Here is a 14296-nt window from a genome sequence, read left to right on the forward strand (position 1 = left end):
CACCAGATGAATGGATAAAGAATATGTGGTATATATACAATGGAATATAACTCAACCTTAAAGAATGAAATCATGGCATTTGTCAGTGAATGGATGGAACTGGAGACTATCATGCTAAGCAAAATAAGGCAGTTCCCTCAAACTAAAAGCCCAATGTTTTCTGTGATATGCAGATGCTAATTCACAATAAGGGGGTGAGGAGAGTTACTGAACAATAGAATTACTTTGGATCAGGCAGAGGGGAGTGAAGGGAGGTAAAGATAGGAATTGGTGTGAATTGGTATGGGGGTAGGAAGCACAGTAAAATGAATCAGACATTATTACCCTATGTGCATATATGACTACACGGCCGATGTGATTCTACATCATATACAACCAGAAGAAGGGGAAGTTATACTCCATTTGTGTATAATGTGTTGAGGTGCGTTCTACTGTCATGTATAACTAATTAGAACAAATTAGAAAAAAGGAATCAATGAATGTGATGGAATCAAACTAAAAAGCGTCTTTACAGCAAAGGAAACATTCAAGAACATGAAGAGAGAGCCTACAGAATGGGAGAAAATCTTTTCCACCTGCACCTCAGATAGAGTATTAATCTCCCAGGATATATAAAGAACTCAAAAAACTTAACACCCCAAAAAACAAATAACCCAATCAATAAATGGGCTAAGGAACTGAACAGACACTTCACAGAAGAAGAAATACAATTGATCAACAAATATATGAAAAAATGTTCAACATCTCTAGCAATTAGAGAAATACAAATCAAAACTACACTGAGATTCCATCTCATTCCAGTCAGAATGGCAATCATCAAGAATACAGGCAACAATAAATGTTGGTGAGGATGTGGGGTAAAAGATACATTCATACATTGCTGGTAAAATTGCAAATTGTTGCAACCACTATGGAAAACAATATGGAGATTCCTCAGAAAACTTAGAGTGGAACCACCATTTGACCAGTTATCCCACTCCTCGGTTTATACTCAAAGGACTTAAAATCAGTGTACTGTAGTGACACAGCCATATCAATGTTTATAGTAGCTCAATCCACAATAGCTTAACTAGAATCAGCCTAGGTGCTAGTTCCATTCATCTGTTGAAGGGCAACAGATGAATGGATAAAGAAAATGTGGTATATATACATAATAGAATACTACTCAATCTTAAAGAAGAATGGAATTATGGCATTAGCCAGTAAATGGATGGAACTGGAGGCTATCATGCTAAGTGAAATAAGCCAATCCCAATGAAAGGCCAAATGTTTTCTCTGATACGCAGATGCTAATTCACAATAAGTATGTGTGTGTGTGTGTGTGGGGTGGCTCAGGAAGAATAGAGGTACTTTGGATTAGACAGAGGGAAATGAAGGAAGGGGGGGGGTATGGAGGTAGGAATGATAGTAGAATGAATTGGACATTATTACCCTATGTGCATATATAATTACATGACCTGTGTAACTCTACATCATGTACAACCAGAAGAATGAAAAGTTATATATTTATGTATGATGTGTCAAAATGCATTCTATTGTCATATATAACTAATTAGAACAAAAATAAAAAATTCAAATGATGGAAATTGTTTCCCTTTTTCCCAAAGTCACATGGATGAGCTAATTTTTTAAAAATAAAGCTAATTTTAGAACACTACTTCTCTTTCTTGGAGGAATCCAGGTGCACGGGTTTCCATAAAGACAGTATCAGATCCTCAGTCTTGCATTCTCCCTGCTCCTAAGAGGTGAGAAGGGAAGAGAGTGGGGGAGGGAGGTTAGTAGTGGAGAGAAGGAAAGAAAATTTAATTTGATCATCCAGTCTAAAGAAGTGCGACAGAAGGGGGAATAAGCCATCTATTTGGGATCAGGGGATGGGAGAACACAAATCAGAAGAAAAAATTTTGAAACAGGAAAGTAGAGCCATTAAAATTGGGTGAAGAGAAGAAGGTAGTTGCAACAGTTTTTTCTTTTTAGTAAAATGCATGTGACCTCCAGCATTGCCAAAGGAATATTAATAAAATAAATAGTAATGAGGAACTCCAGGAGAGTTCTAGACTGGAGTATAAGCTTCATGGACCATTTATCCATGTTTTAACTGCTTGGGCTAACCACCAAAGTCAAGCTTCTTGCCTTCAACTAGACTATTAGCCACCTGAGGTGATTTAAGTTAACTCAAGGGAAATAACTTATCACATAATACACACTACCAACTGAGCTATATTTCCAGCCATACATTGTTGCTAGTTGGATAAAATATAGAGCCTGAAATCCTCAAGGAGAAAAAATAATAAAAGGAGCTCTTGGTAGATAAATATCAGGAAACACTGCTTTGACTTTTCCCTTTAATTTTGGAGCTATCTTAGAAGATACTTTAGTGTTTTAGAAAATGTAATAGAAACATTGCTATTATTTTCTAGCTTTGTGTGGCTCGACTACTGGATAATAAAAATCTATCTCTGGACACCATTAAGATGCAAGTCTACTTTGATATGAATTACACAAGTCGAGGTAACATTATCTACCTACTTAAATGCTTTTAAAAGTTATGTTGTATTTCAGGTGAGAAAGTTTCATTTGGTTGACAATAAATTTAATTGTTCATGAAATTATTTTCCTTGTCAGTCTTTTGAAATGTTTTCCAACTTTGATGTATTAAGAAGTTTTCTGTCACTATAAAAATTATCTGAGATAACTTATACAAAGAAAAGATTTCCTTTGACTCACAGATTTAAAGTTTCAGTCTATGATTGGTTGATTCAGTTTCTTTAGGCCTTTGGTGGCCTATCATGGTGGGAACATGTGACTCTAGAACAAAACCATTCACCTCATTGGTCGGCCAGTGAAAGAATGGAAAAGAGTGGGGTCCCACAGTGCCCTCCAGGGCATGCTTTCTTTGAGCCCAAAGACCTTTCACTAGTCCTTTTAAAGGTTGTACCACCTTCCAATAATACCATGGTCTAGGGACAAAGCCTTCAAAACTAAGGACTTTTGTATACAAGCTATAATCTTTGAAGGATAATAATGATGAACATGCTAAATGAAAAAAATATCAGTGGCTTTTGTAAGTGTTAAAAGTCAATTTAAATTTTTATGCTCCTAAACATTATTTCTCAGTCTATTGATTTTTAACCTTCATAGCACTGATACATTATAATTAGAAGTGAAAACATCCAACTCATTGAAGTTAAGTTTTTAAAATTTGTATATTTTTTTATTCCTAGTTTATCATCTCATAATTCCTAAATTATGTAACTACCTGAAAATGAAAGAAATTGTGGGAAATTTAAATTCAGAATTTTATCATAATATAAATGAAAGTGCATGCATCAAAGACAAGTTGGGAACGAGAAAAAGGAAAATAAATTTCTCTGTTTTTTGTTGCTGCTGTAATGAATTTATTATTAACTATTTGGTGATTATCTTTTTTTGTCTCTAGGCATTAGTGCTTTAGTTATCCTATATAACTAATTATATATCTTGCTTTTTTGCTTAATAATAATGAATTTTGGGCTGGGGCTGTAGCTTAGTGGCAGCGCGCTTGCCTAGCAGGTCTGAGGTAATGGGTTTGATCTTTAGCACCATGTAAATATAAATAAAGGCATTCTGTCATCTACACATACAAAAACAATTTAAAAATAATAATGAGATTTAAAGCAATAAAATAGTCATGGAATTGAGGAAATTTAATATATGTATTTTTTATTTGCAAAAAAAAGCTTTCAGTTTCTTTTGTGGTAAGATTTGGTATGAAGTGTGCATGATTGAAATGTGAATCATTGCCCTTGTAATAGTAATACAGGATGTCTTATTGAGTCAGTGGCAAGAATTATATTGCTGGTAAAGATGGTCTTTTGCCACAATTATGCTTTTACCTTAGCACAGCAAAGGAAGAAAGAGGAGAGACATAGTTTTTGATGTAATATCATATTATCAGTAATATTATTCAGAGAAAAATTTATCTGGAACTAAAATAGAAATACACATAATAGAAAAGGAATATATACACCCCATATATGATTGTACTACATATACTTACATGTAGCATACTACATATGTTTACATATGGTATAAATGTACAGTACATATATATTTATAATGTTTACATATAGTATTTTATATATATAAGCACACTTGTATTAAAGAAAGTGTCTACTTTCTGCTTAATTGAGAGACTTTAGTCTTCTCTGATGTTCACTGTTTTGATTATTTATTTTGGGTCTTGTGGCTTTTTAAAATAATTTTTTAGTTGGAGATGGACACAATACCTTTATTTTATTTGTTCATTTTTATGTGGATCAAACCCATTGCCTCACACATGCCAGACGAGCACTCTACCACTGAGCTACAACCCCAGCCCTTTTGATAAAGTACTCTATTTAAATCACTGTATGCACGTTTCCCACTGGATTTTTGTCTTGAGGTTACTTATTCACTGTTTTTAATTTCATTTTTACATCTTAAGAAAGTATTTATTTTTATACAGTACAGTTGCCATACTTAAGCAGTTTTTCTCTCATCCTCAAATGAGAATCCTAAATATCAAATGTATGCAATGTTATCATTTGCCAATTTTAGAGGAATTTCTTGAAGAACATCACCGGGTCCTGGAGTCTAGATTAGGCTCTGTTAGCAGAGAAATTACAGATAATAGAGCATGTGCTAGAGAAGAATTGGAAAGCCTTTATAGGAAGATTGTCAGCTATGTGTTGCTACGCTCTGGGCTTGGATCCCCTACAGACATCAAGATTGTCAGAGAGGCAACAGGTAAAAAATATAAATGATTTCCATTGTATACGTGAGCATACATGATCATTATATTTTATAAAATGTGTTTAAGTGTTAAAAGATTGAAGTTCCCTTTTTATCTGGAAAAAAAATAAAGACAAATAAGAAGTTAAAACTTACCCAGACTCTTTTTATACAACATGGCACCTGAAGGGAAGTACTGTTCATTTTCTTAGGGCTGTACATATCATGAGCCTATTGTCCCCTTTTATACCTAAAAATGAGGAATAGGCAAGATGTCTAGACCTCCTATGGCTTTCCTCCATAATTATCTAACAGCATAGATTTTTCTACTCCAAGCCCTATTTAGAAAGTTTGTTTTAAGACCTAGTGCCAAAAAATTCTAGCAGTAATTTGGATGCTTGCTTATTAAAAATGGATATGAGACAATAGCATTAGTTTTAGTAGTCCAGCTCTGATGTATGATAAATTTTGCCATGCATTCTGTAGTCAGTTATCAGAAATGTGAAGCATTGTATAGGGAACAGTACAAAGCCAAGTCTCTTAACTTTCTGCTGAAGGAAAGAAATTTATAATCTAAGTTCTGATATCTTTATTCTATCATTTTGTTTTCATATTCTGTGGTTTATTTTAGCTGCACTACAGAGTGTTTTTCCTCATTCTGAACTGGGGACATTTCTGACTCTTACTAAAAAGGACAAAGAACGCCAGCTGAAAGAACTCACTATGATTGTTTCTGGAATTCGCTTATTTAACAGAGACTGTGGAAAAGGAGGAGAAGGCATTGATGATTGTAAGTGTATCATTAGGTTAATTCTAGGGGTTATGGATGTTTAAAATTCAGCCTGCACAGTGAGGAATATAATACACAATACATGACTGGCATGCTGAGATTTAAGATTTGTAGTTTTGACAGTTCCTTAGTAACTGTTTTTTTTACTTTTGCTGAGGCAAGACTTTGAATTTTATGTACCATGAAGTTAGTGTGGGAAAGTGAATCAGTAAAGGAATGTGGTTCCTGCCCAAAGGCTAGCCTCTCCAATTCAGTGGAGATTTGTGTTTACTCCAAATCAACCAAAGAAAGTAAAACTCAGTGATGTAAAACCAAACATCATTCTGGAAAGAAAACAGTTGTTGGTGCTGTTAATGGAATGAAAAGGTCCAAAAAGAGATATTTAGGCAAATCTTTAAATTGAGGAGCATCTACTGTATTGTTATTACAAAAAGAATTCTTTATAAATTTGAATGTGCTTTTGAAATAGTTAATTAAGGACCTACCAGTAGAGTGATTTCTTATGAATTTGGTATTCCTGCAGGTGATAAGGTGTTGGTGTCTTTTACCAGACCACTGGTCACTAGATATCAGTACTAGCAGCAGAGTATTATTTATTTATTTATTTATTTGCCGAGCTGGGGATTGAACCAAAGGTCTTGTGCATACTAGGCAAGTGTTGTACCTCTGAGCCACATTCTCTAAGTTTTTCCATTTTAAAAATTTTATTTTTAAGCTGTGTTAAAAAGTTCAATTTCCATTCTTTATAAACTTTCCTCCCTTGATAGACTATTCTGTTTCTTTTCAGCATCCAAATGAGTTTCTTACAAAAAATGCTTTTGAAATTTGTTTTTACAAATAGAAAAGAAAGTATATAGAAGGATTGATCAGACAGTGGCTTTTCTAGGGACCACATGGTCAACAACACATACTGTTGAAGCCTACCTTTCTTTTCTTTTTTTTTTTTTAATTTTTTAATATTTATTTTCTAGTTTTCGGCGGACACAACATCTTTGTTTGTATGTGGTGCTGAGGATCGAACCCGGGCCGCACGCATGCCAGGCGAGCGCGCTACTGCTTGAGCCACATCCCCAGCCCTGAAGCCTACCTTTCTTTAAACTCTATTTTTAGTGGCAAAAGCTGATCTGCTGTGACTTTTGGTTATCACTCTGATAATATCTTTTGTTTGGATAGGTTCTTTTTGTATTCTTCATGCTGTGGGACCCATGAAGCACATGGCTTACTGTTATTAAAAACTAACTCCACTCAGTGCTTAAAATATGACTACTTTCTGGGCCTTTTTTTTTTTTTTTTCTTAACTATTATTATTTTTACTGGGGATTGAACCCAGAAACACTTTACCACTGAGTTAATCCCTAAACTCTTTTAATTTTAATGTGAGATAGGTCTTACTAAGTTGCTGAGGGCCTCACTAAATTGCTGAGTTTGGCCTTGAATTTGAAATCCTCTTGCCTCAGGCTCCCTAACTCCTGGGATTACAGGCTGAGCCACCATGCCTGGCTCTCTCTTGTTCTTCTTAACCATCCTCATACCTGTCTTTTATATACTTACAAACAGTGCCAGCTATTCTACATGAAGCAATCCCAGCCACCACTCAGCATATTGATTCCCAACTTCAGATTGCCCAGGACCAGGTATATCGCTACACAGCCATCCTTGAGAAGGTAACAAAGAACCCACTCATGAGTAAAGAACTCAAGCCATATATGTTAAAGGAGGCATTGTATAATGTACGACAATATGAGATCTTCCTTCAGATCATTTTGGTGAGTTAATCTCACAAGTTCTGGTCTTCATACATAACCTCTTTAGGACCAAGTCACTAATGAAAGGAAGCAAACTCAGTTGCTTCTCAGTTTATATTGCATAGGTAGATCCAGGAATTAAAATAGAAATGGGAAAGTTGGATTTTGATTTTTATAGTTGTTGATTCTCTTTGGTACTTGATAGTATGATTGTTAACATGGTATGTTTAAGCAATAATATATGTATGTGTAGGAGAGAAATACCATGTTGTTTTATTCAGAAGAAGTGTCTAACATTGTTTGGCAGATAGTTGACACTCAATTTTTGTTTAATAATTTGCTGTTCTTATAAAAACTGGTAGAATTTTTTTTTTAGTAAAAGAATAGCAAAGTTTATTAGAAGAGATAGAAAAAGGGAATACTCTCAAGGGATAGAATGGATCCTCTCAGAGAGGACTCTAATTTTTTTCCATTTTAAAAGCTATTTTAAAAAGTTTTGTTCTGATTCTTTCTAATAACTCTGAGACTCAGGGTTAATGGAACTGTCTTTCATATGAGTGAATACTAATTTCTTGAGGGATAGAATAGTATGTGTTTTGGCCCCCTCTTCCTAACTTGATTCTTAATGGCTTAGTACACTTTTGGATGTACTTGGTCTGTCATCTCTGATTACCTAGCTATACAGTACAAAGAGAGAAGCATCCTGATGACAAGACTTCATTGCAAGAAACTAGGGGTCCTCACAACTGGCCTACCTATTAATTGCCTTTGGAAAGAAGGACTGTAAATCAGTTATTCAAAATCAAATCATTCTGGGGCTGGGGTTGTGGCTCAGTGATAGAGCTCTTGACTAACGTGTGAGGTGCTGGGTTCGAGCCTTAGCACCACATAAATAAATAAATAAATAAATAAAATAAAGATTAAAAAAATCAAATCATCCTGATGCACAGATATTCCCTTAACATTGATTTCAGCCTTATGTAACTAGTCAGATACCAACAGGGTTTTAAAATCAATTTGTCTTGAAGTGAAATGTAGGTTCATAGGAGTCAAAACTCACATTCACTTTTATTGTCTATATTTGGAGGGGAGATCCTTGGGAATAAATATTGTGAAGATGTTTCAGAGAATCTTGTTCATTGTGGAGTGTTTTGATCAGGAATTATGTTCAACCTATTAACTTGGTCTTAAATTCTCACTGGAGTTCCACCTCTTGCAGCTCAGAGGGACAGTGAATGGAGTGTACAATGACAAGTGTGGGCTCTGCAAGCAGATTGCATGGGCTCCAGTCCTGACGTGCTACTTGCTAGATCTGCGTCCTGAAGAAGTTGCTTAACTTCCCAGTGTCTTGGTTTGCATATCTGTAGAATATTCTCCACTATGTAAATAATGTAGGACAGTGTATTTACATAGTAATAATTCCATACATTTATGATGATGATGATGATTACCATCATCATCACTGTTGGGGCCCTAGCAGAAGAGCTATGATTCCATTTTGGTGGGGGAACAAGCTGAGGAGATATTATTTTTTCCAGACACTATCTCATTTCCAAGCTTCTTGCTGTTCATGTTATTGAGAAGGTTTAGTTTTCTTATTTTAGCACTCTTCATGGCTATTTAGTACTACTTTAAGTTAGGGTTAGGACAAATTTTCTTAAACTTTCTGACCCTTTGGTGCTCAAAATGTCTATTGTTTTGTTTTTGAACTATCAGTCCTTCCCCATCAATCTTTCTTAGTTTTAGTTAATATAGAATGAATATTGGTTTAATCAGCATTATCTCTAGGCTACAAAATATGCCATTTTGTATTTAGCTGAAATTTTTTCATGTCTTGAAACCTATAAATATCCTTTTTCAAAAGTCACAGTATCTAAAAGGATATTAGTAAAATTTTTTCAAGTATTGATTTTGATTTTAAAAAATTATTTCTTGCCAAAGCTGCATTCAGTTTACATAAACATTTAAAAAATCCAATTGTAACTTGGGTAGTGAGTTATTTTATTTTGTTCTGATTAGTTTTTTATCTGTTGCAGTGAACAAATTCATGTATTCTGGAAAAGAAAAGGCGGGTGGTGGCATGGTGGGCAGCAATCACAGTCTTGCTGACTGTCTTAGCTGAGAGAACAGAATTCCATATTCTGTGGGGTTTTTAAGTGCAAGGCAGTTACCAAAGAAAGAAAGCTGCTTATTGTTATTATGCAAGGAAAAATTATGTCTGATAGAACATTTCTGAAAACCTGCAAGTCAAGATTTTTGTAGAAGGGCTGGGGATATAGTTCAGTTGGTAGTGTTTGCCTTGCATGCAAAGTACATGCAGGGATTAGGCAACACCCAGCATCTTGATTTTTTTCCAATAATGTAAGTAAAAAAATCAGATGGAATGTGTGCTTAATTTATTTTATTGTACATTTAACATGAGATTTATGCTGTTAACACATTTTAAGAGTTCAGAACAATATTACTAACTATAGGCACTATGGTGGAAGCAGATCCCTAAAGTTTATTCATCTTGCAGAACTGAAACTTCATACCTGTTGATTATTGACTCCATATGTCCCCTTCTCTCTGTCCACTGGAAACCATCATTTTACTGTCTTTTATGAGTTTGATGAGACTTGTAGGAAAATTGCCCATGGAAGAAAGTATGAGGACTTACAATCAAAAAAAAAAAAAAAAAAAAAGAAGAAGAAGAAGGAAGAGAGGAGATACAGAAATATGGTGGTGGGATCATATGCTTTCCTTAAACATTTGAGTGTGTTATAACAAAAATGAACAAACAAACAAACAAAAGCAAAAAACTTAAGCAATAGTATCCCTAGAGGACTAACATTACAACTAAAACTCTACTTTTGTAAATAAGTTCTTTTTGGTAAAATATAAATAGAGTGATTGTTCTAGGCCATTACTGGAAAAAAAATCAAAAAGTTATTTGTGCCTGCCTACTCTGTGAATAGACCCTGAAAACATAGCTTGAGTATAGGGAATCTAGAGCATCTTTCATTGTAGGTTTTATAAGTGTTATGTGTCAGATGCAACTTTTACTTTGGAGAACATATGCAGATTTATTTCTGCATATGTGTGTTGTTGGCTTGTTGCACAAATCTAAAAAGCCTTTAAAGATTGCATTTTTACATTTGATTCCAAAAACAACAATAACAAGCAAGGTGGGAAAAAACTCTGGGGCAGATAAGAGACTTGTTAGATATGATAGAAAATGTTATATGGGAGACTGAACCCAGAGAATGCTTAAACAGCAGTGTGGGTAAAATTAAAGCAAGATGCATGTTCTATTTAAGAACACTAATAATATTTGATAATAATATTTGATATTTCATTTTTGTAATTTAAAATTATCTGTGTAGAATTTAAACTACAGATGTCCAAGGATTCAATATACTTTTTTCTTTTAAATAAGTGCCATTATTTTATACTGTACTGATAAACCCATACCATTGCTATTTCTGGTCCCATCTTAGGCAATGCAGTATAATGGATAAAAGCTGGGCTCTCAGATGGTTTAGAGTAGAAATGTAATTCTACCCCTTATTAGTTATATATACTTCAGAAACTTACTTACCTTTTTTTTTTTCCATTTTTGTTTTTGGTTTTTGGGTACTGGGAATTGAACCAGGGCTGCTTAACCACTGAGTTACATCCCCAGCCTTTTTATTGTATTTTATTTAGACACAGGGTCTTGCCAAGTTCCTTAGGGTCTTGTTAAGTTACTAAGGCTGGTTCTGAACTTAGGATCCTCCTGTCTCAGACACCCACGCTGTGCCCAGCCTTACTTACCTTTCTATTCTTTGTGCCCCACTGTGCCCAGCCTTACTTACCTTTCTATTCTTTGTTTTTCCTTATTCATATCTACCTCTTCTTGGTATTTATATATATTTTATATGGTGCTTGCAAATAAAACAAGTGTTTTATAGTTATTTCAAATTTAGCAACTTATTTTCAGACCCTCAATTTCTATAAAAATATTGTTTTTCTTTAATGCTGTGACGTTTAAGAATTTCTGTAATTTATTAGTTCTTGATATCAAAATAGTTTTCAGAGAAATACTTCATTAATGTTATCACTGGGTAATGGGAAAATAATAGCCATATAACTATATAAAGAAGATTCCTGGGGATCCACTTCTCAAGAATTAGATTTAATATTTTAGTATACCTGTGTACATTTAAGAAAAGTTATATTCATAGTATGTCAAAAAACTCACCAATCCCACAAATATTTCTGGGGCATCATCCATATGCCAGTGCTATTCTAGTTGTTGAGGATTACCATAGAGAATAGAGCCCCTGTCACTGAGCTTACCCTCAGAGGACGTGGGGAACAGGTGGGGTTAAAACGTGATTTTTTTAGTGAAATTATAAAAATATTAATGTAAATTATGTTGTCTTCATAGTCAGATATAATTACTTGTGCCCAAGAAGTGGAAATTATGATAAAACAGTTAGGAGCCCAATTGGAACTTTTAAAATCCACTGTAAAATCAAGAACAGCTATCCCAACATCACAAGTCTTTGTAAGTACTTGTTATCAACTTTGACCGTATTAAGGGTAAATTTCTTGAGTACTATAAAATTGGATCAGAAATCCTTATAATTATATTCAGTTATTTAACATAACAGTTTTATATAAGTTGATCCTGTTCCTTATGGTTATTTTATAGTAGTATCTGAAGTATATTGGATGAGAGCATTCTCCATGAGCAATTGCTGCTAAAGGAAATTCAGATCTACAGTGCGATAATATTAGTATTGACTATGATAACAGAAATAATCTGTAGTACTGTGTTGGAAATCTATTCATAGTAGCAGGTCAGAAGTTGCCTCTAGCACAGAGATGATGTAACTTGTGACCTTTCTAAAGAGACAGATAATAATCTCTTTGTTTACCATGCATGCTGTTACTATTGACTTTCTGATTCTCTGCACTATTTCTTGAATGAACTCAACAGCCCTCATCTGAACAAGCAGGTAAAAAAAGGTTCATGTATATTATATAGACCATTTGAGATTCTTCTACCTTCTGCAATCCTTTTCAATGTTTGGTTTTAAAAACAGAGAAACAAAAGGCTAAGTTGTTCAGCTTATATGCAGGGTCTGATTGATTTTTCATTTGTTCTGTAAATCAGTAATCTTTACTTTAAATAAAAGACATTTTAGTTTACTGATCAAAATCTTTAATTTGTAGCTCACAAACGTGTCCTAAGATATCTCTCTATACTTTCCAGATTCTTTTGAATTATGATTAGGCCAGATAAATCAACCATAATGAGTCATATTTAACTTTTTTTAAAAAAAGTGTATTTATTTTTCCCTTGACCTTTTTAGATGAAATGTTCATAAAACTTTCTTAGGTCATCAAATATGTGTGACTCTTTTTGACTAAATTAACTTTATAACCATCATACCAAAATAAAATGCTTTGAAATAAAATTAATTTATTTTCTCATTATTTGTAAGTCAGGTTCTTTCTAGTCTATTGTCTAGTTCCCTGAGATTTTTGGTTGACTTAAGGAAGAATTAATTTCTTTACAAATAACATTGTATTTATTTTTAAGAGTACAATGCTTTATAATTTTATCATATAGTTCTATTTTGAACTTTTTTTCTTCTTCTTCTAGCCCATCTTCATTTCACTGGCCAGTCTGTGGACTAGCTTTCAGGATGAAACTGTTTTGATTAGCGTCCTCAGTAGTTTAACCAGTCACCTGGAGCCATTTCTGGGTGCTCATGAACTTCTTTTTCCTGACAGAATAATGCAAGGTCTTCTTGATGATGTGACAGTGAAAACAGATGTGTGTAGAATAAAAGAACATATGGGTAATGGAAACCATTATTTTTTTTTCTAAAATTATCTCTATAATGAAGTCACTCTTTTGTTTTAAATTTTTCATGTTACATCTTTCTGATAAAGTATTAGACATCTTTCTTAATTATAAAATACTAATGCTCAGTGTGGCAAACAGAATATGTCAACTGGATAGCTTACTAGCTGGCAATAACCACTTCTTATGTAATTATTCTTCATGTTTTGGTTAACAATGATTTTCTGTGTGAATGTGTTTCTATCACAGAATTAGTGGTTTTGTTATTGATATGGAGTAGAAAAAGATATTAATCCTTACTGTATTTGTTGTAAATAAAGTTTTATTTTTTAAAACATTATTTGCTCTATATCTACTTTAGATTCATGTTGAGAATTTATAAATCGATAAATTTTAGTCCTTTAAAGTTAATTGAGCTTAGGCCCTTCAAGAGATGCATTGACTTTGTGAGTATCAAGTTTTTGTCAGGAAAAGAACAATAAATTAATGTTTAAAATGAGTTAATAATGATTTATTTGGAAATGTTAGTCTTCTCACTGGATGAAAACTTTTCCTGTATTCGTTTTTCATTTTAGAAGATAGAGTACGTTTGACAGACTTCAAAAAACTGGAATGGCTTTTCCCAGAAACAACAGCAAATTTTGAAAAGTTATTAATTCAGTATCGGGGATTTTGTGGTTACACATTTGCTACAACAGATGGTCTTCTCCTTCCAGGTATATTATTGGAAATAATATTGTTTTCCTCTTCCCCAATTTTTTTCTCTGTATGAAAACTTTTTTGCCTCCCTTCTCCCAGCCCATCTTCATTGTACTGGCCAGTTTGTGGACTAGCTTTCAGAATAAACTATTTTGATTAGTGTCCTCAGTAGTTTAACCAGTCATCTGACATTGTCACTGACATATTCATATTTTAAAATGTGATGGAATCAGATGGTGAACTCTAGGAAAGGAGCTGCAAAAATGATCTAGACAATATCTTTGTCTTGGAGGTGCTTAGAGTATAATTTGGTACATTGACATGAACAAGAGACTTTAAATGAAAGTGATAGAATATGTATACAGAATGAGTATTTCTTGCCTGAAATGCTTGGATTTTGGAACATTTGCATATATATATACATATATATATATATATATATATATATATATATATATATATATATATATATAA

The 14296-nt window shown here is 33.6% G+C and overlaps 1 protein-coding gene across 1 annotated transcript in view; it reads left to right on the top strand.

The window, feature by feature from the left end:
- The window catches only part of Cfap206 (cilia and flagella associated protein 206), a 38896-nt gene that overhangs the window by 7338 nt on the left and 17262 nt on the right, over positions 1-14296 (top strand). The window contains exons 4-10 of the mRNA XM_048797885.1: positions 2418-2508; positions 4576-4764; positions 5381-5539; positions 7097-7305; positions 11696-11815; positions 12920-13118; positions 13699-13889. Coding sequence (XP_048653842.1) covers positions 2418-2508; positions 4576-4764; positions 5381-5539; positions 7097-7305; positions 11696-11815; positions 12920-13118; positions 13699-13889 — 1158 coding nt within the window. The remainder of the gene's footprint in view (positions 1-2417; positions 2509-4575; positions 4765-5380; positions 5540-7096; positions 7306-11695; positions 11816-12919; positions 13119-13698; positions 13890-14296) is intronic.

Source organism: Marmota marmota, unplaced genomic scaffold, assembly GCF_001458135.2.
Source record: "Marmota marmota marmota unplaced genomic scaffold, marMar, whole genome shotgun sequence".
Lineage (NCBI taxonomy): Eukaryota > Metazoa > Chordata > Mammalia > Rodentia > Sciuridae > Marmota > Marmota marmota.